Source organism: Zasmidium cellare (genome assembly GCF_010093935.1).
Source record: "Zasmidium cellare ATCC 36951 unplaced genomic scaffold M409scaffold_24, whole genome shotgun sequence".
Classification (NCBI taxonomy): Eukaryota; Fungi; Ascomycota; class Dothideomycetes; order Mycosphaerellales; family Mycosphaerellaceae; genus Zasmidium; species Zasmidium cellare.
In genome coordinates, this window is record NW_022986968.1 from 351713 (window position 1) to 371934 (window position 20222).

The following is a 20222-nucleotide window of genomic DNA, read 5'->3' on the forward strand; positions in this document are numbered from 1 at the left end:
GACCACATCTTGTCCTCGATCTTTCAAAATCATCCTGGCTCCTCATCTGTTCGGATCACATTCACCCTGCCCATGACTTGAGCCTACTGAACTCGACACAAACGATCTCCCACCTCCTCCCACTCCTCAATTCCAACACAAACCCGACACCAAAAGACATCATCTGGATCGACTGCCTTCTTGATCTGATGCAGCCTCTCATAATTGTTTCCCCAGAACGCCTGCTGGAAATCGGGCTCTTTCAAATAAGCCTGTGTCTGCATTAGTACTTTTGTCCTCAAACGGGAAAAGTATTGAGAAACCATACTTCATTCAAATAGGCGCCTGAATCTGGTACCAACCGCCGTAAAGCTTCGACCTGGATCTTGTCGATGCTGTTTTCGACGACACTCCGTTCGATTCCGTCAAGAGGCGTCCAGTCTTGAGACGTCACTGTTCGGTGGGGGTTAGAGGCTCTGCAACGCTGCTACTGGGATAGAAATTCACGGGCTTACCGGCGTGGATCAAGGCCTTCCTCCATGCCGGGTTCACGGCATCACTGGCCCCTCGTGGGACGGCATTCCACACGCCTGGTCCAGCAACCATATACAATCTGGCTCCCACTTCTCCCGCGAATTCTTTCAGCGCGTCGCCAAAGGCTTCATCCTTGAGAATTTCTGGGGGCAAAAGCCGAGATCCGACCACCTTGTCCACTCCAGCCCCCGAGTCATCAGCATATTTCTGGAAAAGGCTGTAGAAGTTTGGAAGTACAGTCGATTTCACTTTCGTGGTGACCTTCCCAGAGAACGTCTCGTTCACGTGCCGCACGTAGGGTATCAACAGATCTTCCAGGGTGCTTTCAGAAGGCGGATCGTACGAGGCGAAGATTGCTTCGAATGACGCCACATCACCCGCACGACCGGCAGTGCTGATATTGGGGTACAGGTATGTGAATGCTGCAACGTTCGACTCCGCAAGGGCTGGGAATTGTGCGAGGAGGTATGTCACGATGTCCCAATAGACCGTCGAGCTTGGCTTAGCTTCAACAGTGAGGTCAAATGTCGCAATAGGGGTCGAGGGAACGGTCCTGACAGTCACCTTGGTCAGGACCCCAAAAGTACTTCCGCCGCCCTATATCAAGTCATAACGTCAGGAGCAGGTCTCAATGGTGATTGGATTAAGCCAATTCAGGTGCACTCACCCCTCGAATGGCCCAGAAAAGATCTGTATTCTGACACTCGTTCGCCGTGAGGATTTCTCCTGTAGGCGTCACCATTTCCACCTCATAGAGCTGATCCGAACCGAGGCCGAAAATGATCGAAATAGGACTGTGGCCTCCGCCGGTGAGGTAGCCGCCCATGGTGACTTCTGGTCCCAGGCCATCAACAACGGTTAGGTTGTAATCTTTTAAATTTGTGTATATATCCTTGACATAGGACCCGGCTCCTGCAGTCACTGCCGTGGTGTTGATGGTGATCTCACAGCCCCTTGGTTTGAAAGTCTTATGAATCTCGTAGTCGCTGATCATGTATCTTGTCCAGATTGAGAGTGAGAACGGAGTTGCCGATCTGTTCGTCTCCAAACCATCAGATACTCAGTGCTTCCACGGGAAGTCATGTTTAAACGTACCGCTTGAGGTAGTCATGTCCCAATGCTTTCACATTCAACCTCACGTTGTTATCCCGGGCAAAGTCAATCGCCAGCTTGACATGGTCCGCGGATGTTGCATTCACTACGTAGACCGGATATCCGAGACCACTGCACGGGGCAGACGCGTTTGGCAGACACGAGTCGTTGTTCATGTTGTTCCATGCGGTGCTGATCGGATCATTCTGGTGGAAAGGAAACGTCTTCCATGAGCTTTGAATGCTGAGACAAGTTTCGTTTGAACCTGGTTCCGAGGAGTGACAGGCCAGCGCAGGTGGGGACGGATGTAAAAGGCGTCCAGAGAGGGTCTCATTCAAGGCATATCATAGAGATATGCTAGGCCAAGATGCGTCGTTTGGTGTTGACTTGCATATTATGTTGTGACCTTCGACCGGGTGAAGGGGTGCTCCAAGAAGGGTGATTGTAGAAAGACAGGGGAGTAACCTTGGCTTGAGGAAGCTCATCTCAGCGGTGCTAGGAGGAGATAGCAAAAGTTGTGCGTGTTGATATTGCATAGATTGAAGGCAATCCAAGATGATATAGAGAACAGTTTACCTGCGGATCAGGGTACGCGTGGACATGACATCTTTTGCTGTGGAATGCAGACCAGTGTGTATCTTGCGAGCGTCGAAGATATCCAAGGACAAGGTGGGTCGCATACGTGAAGAGTCGTGTTAGTAAAGACACAGATATTTTTGACTCCTGTCGAGGCTTCTGGGTAACCTCATCGAATGCGCGTTGATATCGATGATCCCGTTCTGGGATTGAACGTGTATTGTGCTTTATTTCACCCCCAACTGTCAGCGACATTATTCACTCACACTTGACTTGATCTGGATTTCTCGACTCGCAGCCTTTCGCAAGTCGCTGCCTGATATCTGCTTCCTTCAGGTACCACACGAGATCTGGAGTTAGGGCAATCTATTTCTGAGCAAGTAGCGTTCTTTCGACTGGATTGTTTTCCGAAGAGGCTAGTCAATCCATCAAGCGTACACGACAGCATCGAGGGAAAGGTGCCGCACTGCCGGAGCGATCTGAATGATTGAGAGCCCTCAGCACAAACGAGTGCCTCTGAGATGGGGTACCATTTCGACCAGGGGCGTGGTGTCTGAGATACCGAGCGGATGCCGAATCGCCGGCGGTAAGCGTCCCCGATTGATGAGACGAATACTCTCACTGCTCACTCGGAGAAGAGAAGAGTAAGAGTTGTACTTATGTGTGCTCAGATGCTTCCTGCCAGGCTGTCGCGCCATATTTGGTCTGCTCGGCTTTCACGCTCGGCATGAGAGTCGTTCCATAGAGCCTCTATACCCTACAGCTCTTGATGCCATATATTTCCTTGGACGCCAGCGGCAGCATCTCCAAGCTCATGTCATGTTGTCGTGTTTCCCATGTCCAACACGCGTCGTCGATTCGCTGCGGCTGTCGTCGGGTTCCAGTCGCTGAAGCGGGAGTGTCAAGAATTGGTGTCGCTCATGCAGTTGAATAAGTGCTTGCACTAGTTGTTGGTGACATTGTCTTGCGCATTGTTGAGCGTAGGGGAAGCGAAGTTGAAAAGGCAGAGGTCGCGTTGTCCCAAATTCAGGCTAAACTCCGAACTCTGAATCCGGTAGACTTCCTTGCCTCGACTTCCAATCACAGCCACTCTCTTTCACCCTTCCACCACCCGCTTGGACCATCGTCGCCGCGAGCGCAGAATGACAGCGACTGTAATACCATTGTTACCCGGCCAACGTTGGGACAGGAGCTTCTCGAGGCTCGTAACAGCGCTTACCTAGGCGAGGAACACTCGAGCTTCGACCAAAGGCCATGGTCGCACCAACACATCCTGAACATCGTCGTGGACCAAACGAACTCATGGAAACATCCCGCAACTCACACCATCATTCGACGAAGGACCTTCCACATTGAGCGAATGCCCTCCGATTGGTCCAAGTCCGCCCCACGGGAGTGAAGCACAAAGGGAATGATGCCTTCAGCTTCAAGCCCAACACTTTTCGCCAACAGGAACACAACAGTCGAAAGTGTGATACAAATGACACCACGAAATAATACCAACACGTAAAGTCGAAGTCGAAGGATGTATCTCTTCACCTTCACATGCCAAAAAAGTTTATTGAAGGCTCGTGGCAGCCACGTTCTCCGCCTATCTCTCCAAACTTTGCCCGTTTCAGGCGGCATATCTCAATCCTTATCTCTACTGAAAGAATGCCAAGAAAGCTATGAATGCAGGACAAAGAACGTGGCACGGGCGTGTGTGCGCCCTGCAGAGATGACAGGCGAGTTCGCAGCTCTCTCCAGCTCGGAGTGCCGTGGAAGTTCGCACGAAAACACGCGGTTACTGGTGCCTCTGTTGGTGCAATCTAGGCGCATGGATATCCGCAGTCCCCCATCCATGCGCCAAGTCGCTTTGCACGAACGCCTCCCAACCGAACCTTTTGACGAGGCCCGTTTGGCGCAAGGCCAGGGATGCGTCCAGTTGGGTTGGTTGGTGCCATTGGTTTTCCTTATCAGGCCAAGCTTTTTAGGATTGCGCTCTCTCAAAGAGACACTCTTTTAGGCGACCCGAATGTGGTAGCGTATTGCACTCTTTGTTTGGCGATACCGGGGTTGTTGCTGGACTCGCTCTTGCGAGATATGAGTCCGCGCCTGCCCATGCCTGCTCGCGCGTTGATGGTACAGCTTTCTCCTTCCTCGACCTTCTTCGTTTCTTCTGTTCGTGGCGATTCATCCTGCGATCAGCATGTCGACGACAGTAAGTCATGTTGCCATTCTTGGAGACCGTTGGGATATCAAAGTCTAATCCACACTCCAGCCTGAGTTCGATCCTGCGTCTCCACGTGGAGGTGATCCTCTCGTCGTGGACGTCAACGCTCAATATGCCGGCTTGGAGTACCATTACGTCTACCTGGCCTTCTGCGCCTTCATCGTGTGGCTGATCATCCCTGGTATCGGCCTGTTGTATGGTGGACTGGCTCGACGCAAATCGGCGTTGTCGCTGCTCTTCCAGTCCTTGATGGTCGCTGCAGTGACAACATTCCAATGGATGTTCTGGGGATATTCGCTGGCATACTCGAGAACAGCAAACGCTTTCATCGGCGACCTCGCCAACTTCGGCCTCATGAAAGTGCGCGCAGCTCCCTCACCCGGCTCGGTCTATCTCCCTGAGATTGTGTTCTGCCTATACCAGCTCCTCTTCTGCGCTTGCACGGTACAGATCGTCATCGGTGGATCGTTCGAGCGCGGCCGCATCATCCCCTCCCTGATCTTCAGCTTCTGCTGGGCAACCATCGTCTACTGTCCCATCGCGTGCTGGACCTGGAACAGCAACGGCTGGCTGTACAACCTCCCATCGCTCGACTTTGCTGGAGGAGGGCCGGTCCACATTGCATCAGGCTGGGCTGGTCTGGCGTACGCCTTCGTGCTGGGCAAGAGAAAGCATGCCGGCGAAAAATCCCACGGCAAGCCCCACAACACCACATTGGTATTTCTCGGGACAGTTCTCATATGGTTCGGCTGGTTTGGATTCAATGGTGGCTCTGCTCTGAATGCCTCTATTCGCTCAATGTATGCCGCATTCAACACCAATGTGGCAGCCTCGACCGGTGTTCTGGGGTGGGTCTTGGTGGATTACATCCGCACCAAGGGCAAGTTCAGCGTCGTGGGCGCTTGCGAGGGCGCCATCGCTGGGCTGGTCGGCATCACACCAGCGGCTGGTTACGTTTCATTCTGGCTAGCTGCTCTGATCGGGTTCCTCACTGCAGTCGTCTGCGCATCTCTCCAGGATCTCAACAAGTGGCTGCGCATCGATGAAGGCTTGGAAGTCTTCAAACTGCATGGAGTCGGCGGCATGATGGGGTCCTTCCTCACTGGTATCTTTGCGGATGAGACGATCTCGGCCCTCGACGGAAGCTCTCGCTACACTGGAGGTATCAATGGCAATGGTGTTCAAGGTAAGTCCTTTTTACGAGTCCGCGATTTTAGCCTTGTTCAATTTCACTGACACCACCACAGTCGGAAAGCAGTTCGCAGAGATCACTGCAATTGCCTCTTACAGCTTCGTGGTCAGCTGCATCCTGCTCCTGATCCTGAAGTACATCCCAGGCATGCACTTGCGCGTCAGTGAAGAGGCAGAGATGCGTGGCCTTGATCTAGATCAGTTCTTTGATGAACAGATCGGTGAAAGCTGGGAGCTCTTTGACGTTCATGAGGGTCGCCACCATATCACCCACGGGGTTCCCAACGAGTCGCTGCCCGTCAGCAGTGCCGTCACCCAGGAACGAGAGGCTCCAAAGGCTGAGAAGCAGGTCTAGCGTATCGGTGTTACTAGTATTACATAACTTGAATATGCCATACTTCTTAGAGGTCCAACTAAGCTCAGTGTGTTGTATGCTTAGAAGCGTAGTAAGAGCGAAGAACATGCCTCACACAGTCGATCTCAACAGGCCGTGGTCGTGTTTCCTCTTGAACACCGCATTCCGTTGCTCCAGCGAGAAAAGGATGGAATAAACATCAGGAACTTTCTTCCGGTCACATCCTGGATAGCCTTCGAGGCATTCTTTGTTTATTGCCGCCTAGCAGCGTTGGCATATGAGACGGTGCTATGGGCCACATCCACTCCGTAGCGATGGACAGGAGTAGAAGTCACCCACATCCCCTCCTCCGGCTTCAACACCGTTCGACGTCTCCAGTCGAACCGAGCGCCACAGCGACGGCGAAGGATGACGAAGTGCTTTCCGATTTGAGTGCAAGGTTCTTGGCTGAGATGTCCACGCGCACTTCTTGAGCCATTGACTCCCGAAGTTCTGTTGTCTGCTGCAGGCCAAATGAAGAAGGCAAATCGTGGCGGCAGAAGGTATAAGGGCAGTGAAGGACATCTCGAGTTATCTGGAAAGCTTCCTTCAATCTCAAGATCTGAGCATCTTTCACCTGCACTACTTCCTCAGCGACGTCGACACAGTCTCCACTCTCTCCCCAAGCTTCACCCTCTTTACAAGATGACACCAAGAGCAAATGCCTTCGACGCCATCAAAGCAGCAGGGATCAAAACCCAGAATTCAATCGAAGCAGAGAAACAACCATTGCTGTGGAATCGCCCTCGAGTGACGTTGCAGTCACAGTTGTGGGCAAAACTCAAGGCCGCTCTGCAGGATGACGAAGAGTCGTTCCAGATCGTGAATGCAGTGTTCTACCGAAGTCCAACTGGTAACTATTTGATACCAACGGCGACCTGTAGGGAGAGGCCACTTCCCAGTTTGTGAGGCAGCAGCTAATGCTTCGTAGGGCGTTGAGCAGCTGAGCAACATGGCCAGAGAAGAGAGGCGTGAGATGACGAGATCTGAATGATCTTCCGCTGGAAGAAAGGAAATGTTGAGCAAAAATATCACTATCGGAGTTCGTGAGAGTTGATACTATGGCTCAAGGTTTGGCGCTAACGAAAAGAGTTCCCAATGCAGCATAGTCATAGCCAAAAGTGGGCCGATGTTCGATGTCACATGTCAGCTTCTTCAGCTATGTTCGTTCTTCCCATTTTTCCAGGCCATGTCCACAGCCATGGGGCGCGAATCTCCGCCAAGGACGGGAACGCTACCACAGCACTCTTCTGTTGTGTTTGCATACTCTGGTATGCGAGCTTCCACGCCAGTCGCTGTTGCCTACAGATCGCAATCAGCCAAGATTGTGCTCGATTGTCGCTCGTAGCTTGGAGTCTTCTGTCTTCTTCAACGCCCTGATTTTATATCAGCCAGCCTGATGGTCTTCCGAGGAAGGCCTTCAGGGGCGTGTCTGCCATGTCGTCAGAGAAGAATCAAGGTGGGTTCAGATCCCGACTCAATGAGTAGGTCGCAACGGCTGAAAAAGTCTCCAGTGTGACCAGGATGCTTCAGGCTGCAAGAGCTGCAAGCGTGCACAGATCAAATGCCATGGCTATCGAAGCGTTCCACAAACGGTGTTCTACAACGAGACTGACGAAGTGATCAACAAGAATCGCAGTTCAAGCAAGGAAGCTCCCAAGTCACCGCCTAAAACCACATGGTCTGCGTGCTCGAACTCGAGTCCGATGCTTGAAAGGGCCCTCACGCCATCTGACATGGGCGATTTTGCCTTCAATTATTTCCGGGCGTACCACTTTCTTCTGCCCCATGTGGAGACCGGCCCAAACCAAGACATGCTTTTCGAGTGCATGAAGGCGCATGGACTGGCTACATGTGCCGTGGCTGAACGTTGCTCCCTGGCGAGAGTCGAAGCAAGAAGGCACTATCTCTCAGCTATCCAGAAAGTCAACAGTGTTCTGAGAGACGGCCATTCTGCTACGGACGATCACCTTCTACTTGCGGTCATGATGCTCAGCACTATCGAGTCGATCACAGACAGTCGTGAAGCGCCGCTCGATGCATGGAAGAGTCATGTGGAAGGCTGCACTGCAATATTGAATTTACGTGGACCTGAACAAATACGAGATCCCCAAGGTCGACTACTCTTCATGCAAGCCACCTCGTGCTTGACGTCTCAGTGCCTGTTTAGCTCAAGCCGTATGCCTGACGAGATCCAGATGCTGACCGACGAGGCTACCAAGTATATTACCAGGGCACATAGCAGATCTGGCGAACACGTGCAGGAACACACCGAAATCGATCCGTGCTTTAAACATATGCTCTCCGACAAAGCTACATGGGCGATGCACCAAGCAGGCATGACTTTAACCAATTTCAACAGCGACATCAAGTGTGGTCGAGTGCAAGACCCGATGCATATGTCTGGCCAAATTCTGCAACAAGACGAGCAATTGAACGAAGCCTACCGGCAAGCAAGTCAAAGTACTGCGGACGGCATGTATGCTGCGGAGCCAACGCTAATGACCTACGAAGAGGCATTTGATCAGTACCTGGCCATCCAGATCTCGAATTCCATCCGCGGCTGCCGTTTGCTACTACACACCATGAATCAACACTTGCTTAAAACAGCTTCGGCAACACCATCCCACGAAGCAACACTCCAGGCATCCGCGGCTGTCATAGATGACATGAGATCACAAATCCTCGAAAGCGTACCCTACCAGGTCAGCCTAGCGAAGAAATGGCTCAACCGCCCAAACGTCCCCAGCGGGTTTCCCAACCTCCGCCAACTCCTTTCCCCTCCCGCCGGTGTCTCGACTGCTGTGTTCGTGGCGGCCGAGCACATCTTGACCGGATCGTCGACAACCCAACACAAAACGTTCTTCACCCCACAAGATCCGCCAATTCTTCGCATCTCGCACGGCTACAACATTATCGCGGCGCTGCTTCTGGTGGGATGCGTTCCGACACCAGGATCGCGAGAGAGGAAGTCGACTTGTGAGTTGCTGCGTTTGCTTGGGGAGTCTTTGTCGATACCGCAGGCTATCATATTTGCTGAGCGGATGGAAGCATCAGATGCAGAGTCGGTGGGACCTGTTCCACGGTGACGGGATATCAAAACCTCTCTGGATGCACAATGTCGATGAACAGCCCGGAGGTCTGAACATCCGAGACATGAATCAAAGATCCAGAGGAAGATGACCGCACGAAACAGCGACTGAGACCAGGCTGCACACTTTAACACCCGCCCGCTCACCTCCGTAAGGCCACGACAACAATGGACTCTGCGTTCGCCAGCTTCACCACGATAGCGCCTCAACGTCTACGATGCATAAGCTATGGGTTTCTCTGCTACTTTTGGATCCGCTTCAAATGCAGATATAGACCTTCCACATCGTCTTCTCAAAAGCAGAAAAGTAGCGATGGCTTGGAGAAGAGAAATGGAGGGATCGCACGGCATCGTTGACGCCACAGCAGATGAACGGCAGTGCCGGTGAAGTGGTCATGGGGAACGTCTACCATTTCAATGGTTTGACGAGACTGTTGAAGCTGTGGTGATTCCTTGGGAGCAAGTCCGGCAGGACCTGTGGTCTACGAACTACGAGCGTCAGATGGAGTGGGCAGCACTTCGTCATGTCAACTCCAATATCCCATTCAAACTCTACACAGGCAATGTGTGTCAACCATAGCAGCATCCTGTCTGACATCTCTCCCCTCTCCAAGTCTCGGGATAGCCAGAAATACTGCAATGAAGCTCCCCGTCCCGACTACAGGATGCGCTGAGCTTCAACCTGACGATAAGACTCCAATCCTTCACCCCCAAACAACACCTGCCCTCCCATCGACACAGCCCATCCTTCCCATGTACACATCCACCTTCACAACCTCGCCCTCACCCCTCCCTTGAAACTCTCCTCCATCGCGGATCGACAGGCCCAGCTATGAGGCACGCACTCGCTGGATGAAGGCGGCAGACGAAGCTTGGGAAGTCGCCATATCTGTCGTTTCGTGTTAGCACTGCGGAGCTTGGTGGAATGACAGGGGCTTACGGGAATTCCAGAGAACGCTGCGTAGTTTTGACGATCGCGAGCTATGAGGAGGCGCTGGTGCTTCCAGTCGAGGCTGTGAGGGGGTTGGCGGTAGAGCATGCTGAGAGGTTCGGGTGGTTAGATGTTCAAGCGACGTAAGTGGTCTTGATCTTTTGGGACTCTGACTTCTACTGTGTGTTTGTTGGGACAAACATCAGGACAACGCCCTGCTTTATTTGTCGTAGTACATACATATTGTTACACCCGCCGCAGCTACCCAGGTTGCTGCATCTTTGGTATCAGACCGCAGGTTAGCCCAAAAACGAAAAACGCCTATGATCATGTCCATCGTTCCTGATTCTCGAGGCTCGCCGGCCGAGAGTGTAGCCTGGCCTCCCTTGAAATCTGTGAATCGCGCCGTGTTCATGCAACAAACCCACACCATAAAACGCCTCTGACTGATACTGCTGCTCTTTTATCGATAGAACTCTCCCCGCTTCACGTTGACGCCGTACTCGCCAACCGCCATGCCCAAGTCTTCCATGGTGAGCACGGTCCTGCCCTGTCCACCGCCAGCTCCTCCCCCGCCGTATCCCGCCCTCGGTCCTCCCAGTGGTGCTGCCTTCTGATCTTTCTTGCCTTTGCCGCCGCCTTCGCCTTCTCCACCTGCCGGCATGTTCGTGCCAAAGCCAGCAGCTCCTCCCAAGCCCGTCATAGGGTTGTTCGACGTAGTGTTAGTGCTTCGAATCCTGCTGTATTGATAGGCGTCGGCCGCGATGTCTGCGATGAACTTCTGGGTCGCAAGAGCCAGTAGTCGAGCCAGCCGCCTGTCGGTCTCTGGTGGCGGTGGCAGACCCGCCAATGTGAGGTAGTAGTCGGTGACAGCGTCTGGGATCAGCGGGGCATAGTCGTCCATCTTGCCCATGAACTCGCGCAAGGATGAGTCCTTCTTCTGCGGTATCCTCGGCTCGACGACTGCAGGTATGTCGCTCAGGCCATTTGTCTCGGCATTGGGTGCTGTTGCGGAAGCTGGAGGGGCGGCAGACTGCTCCGTGGTGGAGTCCATGGTGATGTCTCCGGAGGAAGGTGGAGCTGCAGGATTGATCTCGGCGTCGAGATCTCGCTCCTGCTGGTTGTCGAGGACGGCGTCGTCGGCCGATGACTGCTGGGTGGCGGATTGCTGCGTATTGGTATTCGGCAGTGTGCTGGAGGAGGCGGCGGAATCGGTGGTGGTGGTGGTGGGGGCAGCGGTGTTGTCGTCGGCCATGGTTGCGACCTACTTGAGCCTGAGGCTCGTGAATGCGCACGTGACGCTGGCGAGGGCAATTCACTCAGCTCGAAGTCGAAGAGGGCATGTGACGGGCAGGCTGAGCGCGATGATGATGCTGCTGGCGTGGGCGTGCGGTGGTGGTCGTCGTCACATGCAGCGGTTGGAGCACGTGAAAGGCGATGCATGAAGGAGCACAGCGTGCATGGGCCCAGCGACGCCTGATTGGTCGGGAGCAGCTCCGTCTCGAGAATCCACGCGGTAACGATGCGCATGGCAATGTTTGTTCGTATTGATCTCTTCCTTAGACAACAATCTCTCGACCGGCGATTTTTTAGGTGTCGACACAGGAAGCCGATGCTGAAGACTGCTTCATTGCGACTACCCTTCACGAGCACCTCCGGCCTTTGTGGTGCTTTCTCTTCACGACTATTTGGAAGCCGCGACACTGCGACACCCACCCGCCCAGCAATCGTCACTGTCGCCATCCCGTCGAGAAGGCAGTGAAGAGGACAAGAGTACCAAATGTCTGGATTCTGATGTTGGATGAGCAGTGCTGCAACGCTGCCATTGACGTCTCATTGCGTGACATGAGTCTGTGAATGAGCGCTCGTGATCTTGTTTCGAGGACCACGATGTACTGGATCAAGCAGGAAGATCTTCTGCCTGAACGCTGCTTTAAGCCCTGTACAGTGCCGGGAACCCTCCATATGTGCCAGACCTACCATCGCCAACCATGTGGCACTCAGCAGAGGGTTCCTGGGAGTGCAAGTAGCGAGCGATGCATGACCTGGGAGGTACAATGTCGTCCAAAGCCCTACATGCCCTAGAAGTCACGCTCGGTCGCTCAGAGGACACGAGGAATTGAAGCAAACAGACAAACAACACATTGGAGTGACCATCCAACTGCGACACGACCTTCATCTCGACTTGCGGCAATGGTCATCTTGTTGTGTCTGCAAATTGGTGCATTATCTGGTCCTACTCCGACCGTTTGCCTCACTTGGCGGCGCATCTACATCTGTCACTGAGGAGGATCAAGCCCTTACGGATGAGTGTGTCACCGCACATCTCAACGGTCACAAGTACTCCTCAGGCCACGCAGGATTGGCCTCTGTCCGATGGAGACCAGAGCATCGGTTTCATCAGCCGAAGGACACGGAGTGTGACTACCTCCTCCGTCCGTCGGCGTACGACTCGGAATCATGCGCAGTCGGATCCGAATCCCCTGATGTATTCATGGCATGCGAATCTGAGAATCTAGCCCTCGACCACAGTTCGTGCAACTCATTCTGGATCCTGCTTCGGATAGATAACCTGCTGAGACACTGGGAAATCTCACCACGTGTATTGACGATACACGAACACGATGCCGACCTGCCTTCTCGATTGTCTTCAAGCCGTATGACTACCGTCTTTATGGCTTGTGTTGTTATTCTACCATTTGCTTCTTGCGCAAGCCCCTGTCTGTCGAAAGCGGAAGGGGCCAGCTTCAAATCCTTCAGCCCTACTTCACGCGACTGGGCACGCATCTTCCGGAGCCTGTCAAGCGGCCGGCCAGCTCGGCGTGACGGCTGTTACTGCTCACTGAAGCCACCATCAAGCGAGACTGACCAATCTTGCCACCGCAAACCCGTCAGCGCCATTCGCATTCCAGGTTCGCGTGCTCTGGACACGACTTCAGTCCGAGTCCTTTTGGGCTCGTATGATCCTTCCCACTCGGTGTGGTGTCCTCACACGGCGCTTTACGAACTATAGGTAGACCCATTTGCGAGATCGCCAAGCCTATCGTTGACCAAACTCAGGTGTGGCCTTTTTGCTATCAACTCATCCTCGCAAACCTCGTGCTACATCATGCGCGAACCGAACCGCGGGCCGTCATCGCACGAGAACACACCAGGCGACTTCGCAGTTACGTGATAGTTTGGGCATCTGCACCCTCTTCGGTGCCGAACCAGATCCTTCTGAAGATTCCGCAAAAGGATATCATTGGATTGCGCGAGGGCATTTGCAGCAGTGGCCAGTCTTGGTCCAATCCCCGACCAATGTGCGAGCGAAGCCCTCTACCCTAGACGAACGGCAGGATTCCTGCCGTGCAGGTAGCTGTTACTCCAATAGGGCTGGCCTGCGAATGTATTTCCCAAGCCGGGCAACGTACTGAATGATGCGAGTGCTGTTGTCCTTGCGGAGCTAGGGTGTTCGCCGAAGTCAAGCTATGTCAAGGAGGCTCTTCGCAAACTCCCATCGCGCTAGCCTCAGGACACCTTTCCCCCATCCACTACGACAAATTGCCGCGAATAGTGTTGATGGCACAAGACTCCAAGACTAACGCCAGTAACGGCGCGCAAGGCGCGAACGGTACTCATAACAACGGCGGAAGGTAATGCTGGCATTCTTTGTCCCCGTGCTCCTGGCTCGTCTCCTCTAACTCTCCAAAAGACACCAAGGTTCCACCGCAACACTACTTGGCATGCAACAGAATCACGATGCCCAAAGCTACCGGAATTTGGAAGAATACACCGCGTCCCTCGCGATGCTGGAGGAGCAGGACCGCCAGCGAAGGTACTTGGCCAGGGAAGATCGCCAGAGGCAGCCGCAGACGCCTTCATCCAACACATCACCAATCTCACCAGCGTCAGCGAGTAGTAATGGCTATCAGCAGTGGATGACCACCGGCAGAGAGCAGTCGCAAGACGCGATCCAGCAGTATCAGCGGATGCTGCTTGACGAGCAACGACGGCGAAATCAAGAACTGGGACGGAACTCATGACATCTAACGAGAAATGAATGACGGCCTTCATGTACGGGGTGGCATATTTGCATCTTTGGCGCACGGAAATATCCATCGACGATTCGAGCGGCATACACGAGCACAGCACCTTTCGGTAGCACTTCACGAGCTGTAACGCATTGTAGCAAACATCATAAGTGATGGCAGCATCAGAATTCACGCTCTCGCAATCTCTTCGCACGTTCATTGGCGGTCAGGTACAGTGCGAAATGGCCTGGAGTCTTCCGTTCCCTCCTATGGACCAAATCTGCGGTGGAAACAGGCTACGGCTGGTCACATGTACAACTGACACAATCTCTAGAACTTTAGAAGTCGCCACTCTTCAAACAGTATGCAACTAGCCCACAAAGCACCGAACACGCCTCAACGCTATATGCTCAAACTACCTCCACCACAGCCGCAACGCAAGCGATCGACTGGGTTTGGAGGATGTAGACAAGTGGACTTGCTCGCACCACAATGTTCAGCGCCGTGACCTGAGCCGAGCGCTGTCACAGCTGCAACTATCAGGCTCGTCACCTTTCCACACAGCGAATCTCAGGAGGTCGCACCGCTTTGAACTCTCGTGCTGGACAAACATTGCCAAGGCTTTTTACCGCCCCAGACACAGCGCCCAAGTGGCCCATGAGGAACATCTTGCGAGACATCTCAAAGGGATAACCCTAGGTACTTCCCGTCACCGGTGTCTACATCGATCGCATCGAAAGAAGTCAAGTCAACCCTACCTTCATCATCCTTCGACATCGCCACTTGTGAGCCTTGTTTTTACTCTTCTTGGTCGTACTCGCACACGGATTTACGCCTTGACTCATCAACGGCAGGATTCTAGCCTCTTCGCCCCCTTGTCGACTCCCACGTATCGACGGATCCGTTCACGAGAATGACACTGTGACCCTCCCTAGGCTCAAGCTCCGCTGCTAGGCACACTCGTACTAACCACTCCACAGACCGACAGCCACCCCAGAATCCTTCAAGAAGTCTCCGAAGGAGGAGCAGCGGAAGGCAGATGACCAGGCGGCTGTCCAGTTGCAACTGATGCTCCTCGAGCAGCAGAACATGAAGAGGCTGTTGAAGGTGAGAGAAGCGCACTGTGCTTCCGGTGGCGCAGGGACTGATGTGTCTCATTGGTAAAGCCCAGAAAGGAACAAGGGAGCATGCAAGACAAGGTACCGCAGACGTCCATGTAGGCACGACGAAGCGAAATGGCGATAGGGCCTCCCTCTCCCTCACTCCTTCCTTCCCATCGATGCCTTTATCCCCCTGCACAAAACCCGAAGGACTGACGAACCTCGCCAAAGCCCACCGAAGCCCCTACCCTTCCCCGCCAGGAGAACTCCAGCGCTGGACAAGGGAGACCGATCACCTCCGGGCTTTGAGCAGCGCTATCCCGCGTTGGTGATCCAGAGGAGGATGATGCGTGAGGTATGTATGTGTGGGCCTTCAATTCTCCTTGATGACGAAAAGCGAGCGGAGCGAAACGGGACTGACTGACAGACTGACTCACTGTGTGAAGCGTCAAATCCGAAACCAAATGCAAGAAGCACGGATTTCGTATGAGAGGATGGTGAAACTGAGGCCGAGGGCGAAGCTTTGATGACAATGATTGGAATATGGAGACTTTGGTCTTCTAGCTGTTTGTATGTATGTGTGATTGCGAGGTGGGAATCGAGAAGTAAAAGACATTTACTCCATTCACTTCATCCCCAATCCCCTCCCCTCCCACTCCTTCCCTTCCTCATCCTCTTCCCGTTGTCAATCCATCACCACATCCACATCCGCACCCAGCACCCTGCAGTGCACCCAAGCCCTACCTCCCCCCCAGAAGGATTCCCGACGCTCTCCCGGAGTCGGCATGCCCCAGGCCCTTCAAATATAAACCCTAACCCGCCTAACGAGCCATCGGTCCCGGCGGTATAGTGCGCCTGCACGAAAGACGTCGTTTGGAATCGCGTCAAGGTTGTATGTGCGACGAGCTGTGGCCACGTCGGAGTGATTTAGGGCTTGGTCGGCATGTGCATGTGAGAAGGATTTTGGATTTTGTTGGGGTGTGGGTGTTTGCCATGTGCATGTGCAGTGCAGTGCAGTGCAGTGCATTGCATGGGATGGGGGCCATTGGGGAGTTTCGCTAGGAGAAAGAAGGAAGACAAGACGGGAGGAGGATCTTTGTGGTGGTGGATTGATTTGATTGAATTACTAGCGATGATGGGTTGTGCTGTGATCAATACCTTTCGCGCTTTTCTTGAACGCCGTGTATTCCCTTTTCTTCTCCTTTCCCCCAACGCCGACGCTTTGTTGAATGGATTGAGCAAATGTGAATGAGCAAGCAAGGAGGTTGGTTGACGGAGACTGCATACCCGCTTGAGGCGAGACGCCACCTTTCAGCGCCTGCCGGTCCGCGTGCTCCTCTGAGCAGCAGGAGGAGGCTCAAAGGCGTCGTCGTCGCTGATTTCGTCGTCACTGAGGTCGATGACTTGCTTCGACTTGGACGCCACAGCCCTCCCGGTGCCAGTGGCTCTGGCCGAGCCGTTGGTCTGAGTGCCGCCGAAGTTGAGGTGGGTTTGGCGGTTGGATGATGAAGCTGCCGCGGAGGATCCTCTGCCGCGAGTTGACTTCGGTGCAGCCTTCTTGACGGGAGACTCTGAACGCTGAGCTCGAGAGCGGGAGGATGCTGGCTTTGCCTGGCTCACGAAGAGGCCTTGGCTCTCGTCTTCATCGTCGTCGTTGTCGTCTGCCATGATGATGTCCTCATCGTCGTCCTCGTCACTGTCTTGCTGCTTCTTCTTGCCTCTGCCAGTGGACTTGGCCGGAGCTTTCTTGGTCGTGGCAGCAGTCTTGCGAGTCTTGCCAGCGGCTGTCTTTCCACCTCTGCCACCACGGCTACCTCTGCCACGAGCAGGAGTCTTCTTTGGCGCTGAAAACACACTCTCATCATCGTCGACATCCCACGCCTCCTCCTCCTCATCACCCTGGCCCTTCTTCTTTCTTCCGTTCTCATTCTCTTCGTCGACCGCCCATGCCAGAGCATTGTCCTCCCAATGTCCATCGTCTTCGCTTTCCCAGTTCGGTGGCTTAGGCCTGAGCTTTCCCTTCTTCTTCTTCCGACGAAGCTCGCCCTTAGCATGAGCTTCTTCTTGATTCTTCCGGTACTGCTCGATCCGCTCCTGCATGTCATCGTCGTCAAATGCATCGTCATCGTCATCATCATCGTCGTCCTCCTCATCGTCATCGGCCTCACCATCCTTACCGCGCTTGCCTTTCTTCCCAAGAAAATCTACTTGATTCATGAGTATCTCGTCAACAAACTCCGACATGGCGTCCCGGTCATCTTTGTGCACGAACTGATCAACGGCATCGGTGAAGCTGTTTTGCGGAAGGATGGTGAGAGACTGCGCGCCGAGAAACTCTTTGACGAGCTTGTCAACTTTGAGGCTGTCGATGGACTCTGCGAATTGCGCCATGACATCGTCTTCCGGCATCTCCAGATTGGTCTTTTTGCCTCTTGCGGCGTTGCGCTTTTTGCGGTGGAACTGAATCACGTCGGAAGCATTGGCGACGACGTCAGTGAACTTGTTGGAGAAACGCTGTGGGTTGTCGAGATCAAACTTGCCGCCTTCAGGTGGAGTACTCTCAACTCGTAGGCGAATGAGTGGCAAAGGTGGTATCTGGTCGTCGTCGATCTCTGCGCCGTCTGCTACCTGAGCATCGTACCACTCCTGATTGGCTTCCTCAATCAGCTCGCGAATCTTTCCCTCGAGAAAGGCAGAGATTCTTGTGCGGTTGTCGTTGATGAAGGCAACCTCCTGCATTTCTGGGAACTTGTTCATGGTGATCTCTCTGATGACGAAAGGACGCACAGACTTGAGACGGATGGGCTCGACATCGAAGTCCGTTCCGGTCACGGTGACGATTGCGACCTTCTTTGGCTCTGCTTCGCCCTTGACGAGGGAAGTGGCGATGGAGGAGCCAGGCTGCATGACGCGGAAACCCATCTCTGGGTTCTCTGTTGGATTGATCTTGCATTCGTGCTCATGACCCCAGATGATCAGATCCATGAATGAAGGTAGGAATTGTTCAGGGAGGTACGAAGTCTCGGTGTAGGCGTGGTGGTTTTGGTGGACGCTCATGATGTTGAACCAGGCGCCGTGCTCTGCAGAGGGTTGGAAGAACTTGACTTTGCCATCGCGGAACGTCCGAAACAAGCGTTCGTCGCGGACGTTACTCATGCCGTAGAGTGCAAGTTTGGTCTTGCCCTTTTGGATGAGGACGGGCTTGATCTCAATGTTATCAGACTCAGGTGTGCGACCGTAGTAGTTGAGTAGTCCTGACATGGCGAGGATATCAAGAGCCGCGAAGTTGCCTTCTCCAGATGGATCGTCGTGATTGCCATGGATGGAGAAGACGGGAATGCCAACGTTGATGTCTTGGTCGAGGGTGTTGACGTGATTGAACGAGCCAGCAAAGTGCTCGCTGCCGTCACTCAACATCTGCAGTTCGCAAGGTTTGTCACCCAGACAGTTGGCGCGGAGACTCTGCATGACTTGGTACATGGACTTGCGAGACGGCTTGTTCTCGTGGAAGAGATCGCCTGCGAGAAGCACCATGTCGACATCGTTTTCCTTGGCCAGAGTCATGACCTCGTCGAAGGATTTCCAGCTGTCGTCGTGGCGGACGCCATCACGCTCCATGTAGCCGACATGATTGTCTGTCGACACCAAGATGCGGATGGCATCGGCAGCTGGAGCAGTCAGTCTCAGTGGCGGTAAGATTGACTTGGAGTTGGACAGCGACTTCTGGTGGAGGGGGCTTGCAGGATCCATACCTGTGAAGTGTGGCATGTTGAAGGAGAGGGAGCGGGCGGCGTAGTTATAGGGACGGCATGCAGGGAGCAGTAAACATTCTCTTAAAGAGATGTAGACGCTTCCCGTATAAATATTGACTGGGTGATAAGTGAATGTTCAAACGGAGGTTGATTGGCCCAGAACCCGTCGCCGCCTAAACGCGAACGCACGTGACTTGTATCACAACGCTAGCTGAAAGGAGGTGCTACCGTGCGCACTTTCCTTCCGACTTCACCTCGACCGTGAATTCAAAGCGTCGAGAGAATTGCTGCGACTGCGATGCCATGAGGCCAACAAATGCGCTATTAGCGCGCTCAGTGTGGAAAGGTATGTCAGGAACTTACTCCTGATGCGATTGATGTCCAGTCCTTGCTGATGACCCAACACAGGTCCACACATCGTGCCGTATGTATCCGCGATGCGAACCAGGATATCCACCTCTCGAGCACCCCCATTGACCGTCCTGTAGACTCCCGATCGTTCGTCCGAAGGCTGGAGAGCGAGTCCCACCGATCAAGACCCAGGCGCGAAGTGCGACGATCCTCCCCAATTTCGTCGGGCTGGTGTTCCAAGTCCACAATGGCAAGATCTACAACGACATTCGGATAACGGAGGACATGGTCGGACACAAGTTGGGGGAGTTTTCAGCGTACGTATACAAGATGCTTGGATGGAAGGACTATGGATTGACACCCTGGTAGGACACGGAAGCCCTTCACCTACAAACAGACCAAGAACAAATAGGCATTCTGTTTTAGTGTATTGCATTGACCGGCGCTTTTGAACTTTGCGATACCACGGGATCAGGGAAATGGAAGATTGTACTGTTATTGAGTCTGCTGTTGGAAACGGTCATCGTAGAGGTATGTGTTGCTCAAAGGTAGTCTTGTCCAACTTCTCCCGGGGATATCGGCATCCACAGTCGGTAGGTATCTTTCTCCATATCTCCTTCTTCATATCAGTCGCGGTGGCCTGGTCGCGGTCCTTCGCCTGCACCTTGCCCGATGAAGCAGTGGCGCTCTCCATCTTTGGATTTGGCAACCATTCCTGCTTTCCATACCAGATGGTTCCTGCGAGTACTTGAGATGCGATGAGGCAGTGCACAAACAAGATACAACTCTTGCGCTCCCCAGACCTCATTCCCTCCCCATCAACAACCAACGCTCACTCTTGTCTGTCGCTTTCGCAAACCGCTCCCATCACAACCCGACCATTCCCAGCTTCTTCATAACCCCATTCCGCTCGTTTCGAACTCGTCACCGCTTGTCAAAAGCACCCCTGGCTCTGATCGGCGTTCCGGACAAATCTGACCGTCGACGAAGGGTGAGTTTGCCTGCC

At 53.6% G+C, this 20222-nt stretch overlaps 8 protein-coding genes across 8 annotated transcripts; 4 read left to right on the forward strand and 4 right to left on the reverse strand.

Moving 5' to 3' along the window:
* Positions 1 to 83: 83 nt before the first annotated feature.
* M409DRAFT_24821 (uncharacterized protein) lies at positions 84 to 1781 on the reverse strand (the record flags this gene model as incomplete). The annotated part of the gene is made up of 5 exons (XM_033807406.1): positions 84 to 251; positions 308 to 432; positions 495 to 1110; positions 1181 to 1547; positions 1609 to 1781. The coding sequence occupies 5 exons, from the start codon at positions 1779 to 1781 to the stop codon at positions 84 to 86; spliced, it is 1449 nt and encodes a 482-aa protein (XP_033665808.1).
* A 2588-nt stretch (positions 1782 to 4369) lies between these two features.
* Positions 4370 to 5939, forward strand: M409DRAFT_56274 (uncharacterized protein; the record flags this gene model as incomplete). The annotated part of the gene is made up of 3 exons (XM_033813242.1): positions 4370 to 4381; positions 4442 to 5579; positions 5641 to 5939. The coding sequence occupies 3 exons, from the start codon at positions 4370 to 4372 to the stop codon at positions 5937 to 5939; spliced, it is 1449 nt and encodes a 482-aa protein (XP_033665809.1).
* Positions 5940 to 6623: 684 nt separating this feature from the next.
* On the forward strand, positions 6624 to 9067 carry M409DRAFT_56275 (uncharacterized protein; the record flags this gene model as incomplete). Its single annotated transcript, XM_033813243.1, has 4 exons — positions 6624 to 6883; positions 7050 to 7249; positions 7370 to 7437; positions 7493 to 9067. The coding sequence occupies 4 exons, from the start codon at positions 6624 to 6626 to the stop codon at positions 9065 to 9067; spliced, it is 2103 nt and encodes a 700-aa protein (XP_033665810.1).
* Positions 9068 to 9838: 771 nt separating this feature from the next.
* M409DRAFT_24824 (uncharacterized protein) lies at positions 9839 to 10108 on the reverse strand (the record flags this gene model as incomplete). Its single annotated transcript, XM_033807407.1, has 2 exons — positions 9839 to 9958; positions 10010 to 10108. 2 exons carry the CDS (start codon positions 10106 to 10108, stop codon positions 9839 to 9841), a joined length of 219 nt encoding a protein of 72 aa, XP_033665811.1.
* A 355-nt stretch (positions 10109 to 10463) lies between these two features.
* M409DRAFT_56276 (uncharacterized protein) lies at positions 10464 to 11255 on the reverse strand (the record flags this gene model as incomplete). The annotated part of the gene is made up of 1 exon (XM_033813244.1): positions 10464 to 11255. The coding sequence occupies one exon, from the start codon at positions 11253 to 11255 to the stop codon at positions 10464 to 10466; it is 792 nt and encodes a 263-aa protein (XP_033665812.1).
* A 2306-nt stretch (positions 11256 to 13561) lies between these two features.
* M409DRAFT_56277 (uncharacterized protein) lies at positions 13562 to 14025 on the forward strand (the record flags this gene model as incomplete). Its single annotated transcript, XM_033813245.1, has 2 exons — positions 13562 to 13635; positions 13695 to 14025. The coding sequence occupies 2 exons, from the start codon at positions 13562 to 13564 to the stop codon at positions 14023 to 14025; spliced, it is 405 nt and encodes a 134-aa protein (XP_033665813.1).
* Positions 14026 to 16424: 2399 nt separating this feature from the next.
* M409DRAFT_56278 (uncharacterized protein) lies at positions 16425 to 18881 on the reverse strand (the record flags this gene model as incomplete). Its single annotated transcript, XM_033813246.1, has 1 exon — positions 16425 to 18881. The coding sequence occupies one exon, from the start codon at positions 18879 to 18881 to the stop codon at positions 16425 to 16427; it is 2457 nt and encodes an 818-aa protein (XP_033665814.1).
* Positions 18882 to 19168: 287 nt separating this feature from the next.
* On the forward strand, positions 19169 to 19628 carry M409DRAFT_24828 (uncharacterized protein; the record flags this gene model as incomplete). Its single annotated transcript, XM_033807408.1, has 4 exons — positions 19169 to 19211; positions 19274 to 19289; positions 19354 to 19533; positions 19586 to 19628. The coding sequence occupies 4 exons, from the start codon at positions 19169 to 19171 to the stop codon at positions 19626 to 19628; spliced, it is 282 nt and encodes a 93-aa protein (XP_033665815.1).
* Between the last annotated feature and the right edge of the window lie 594 nt (positions 19629 to 20222).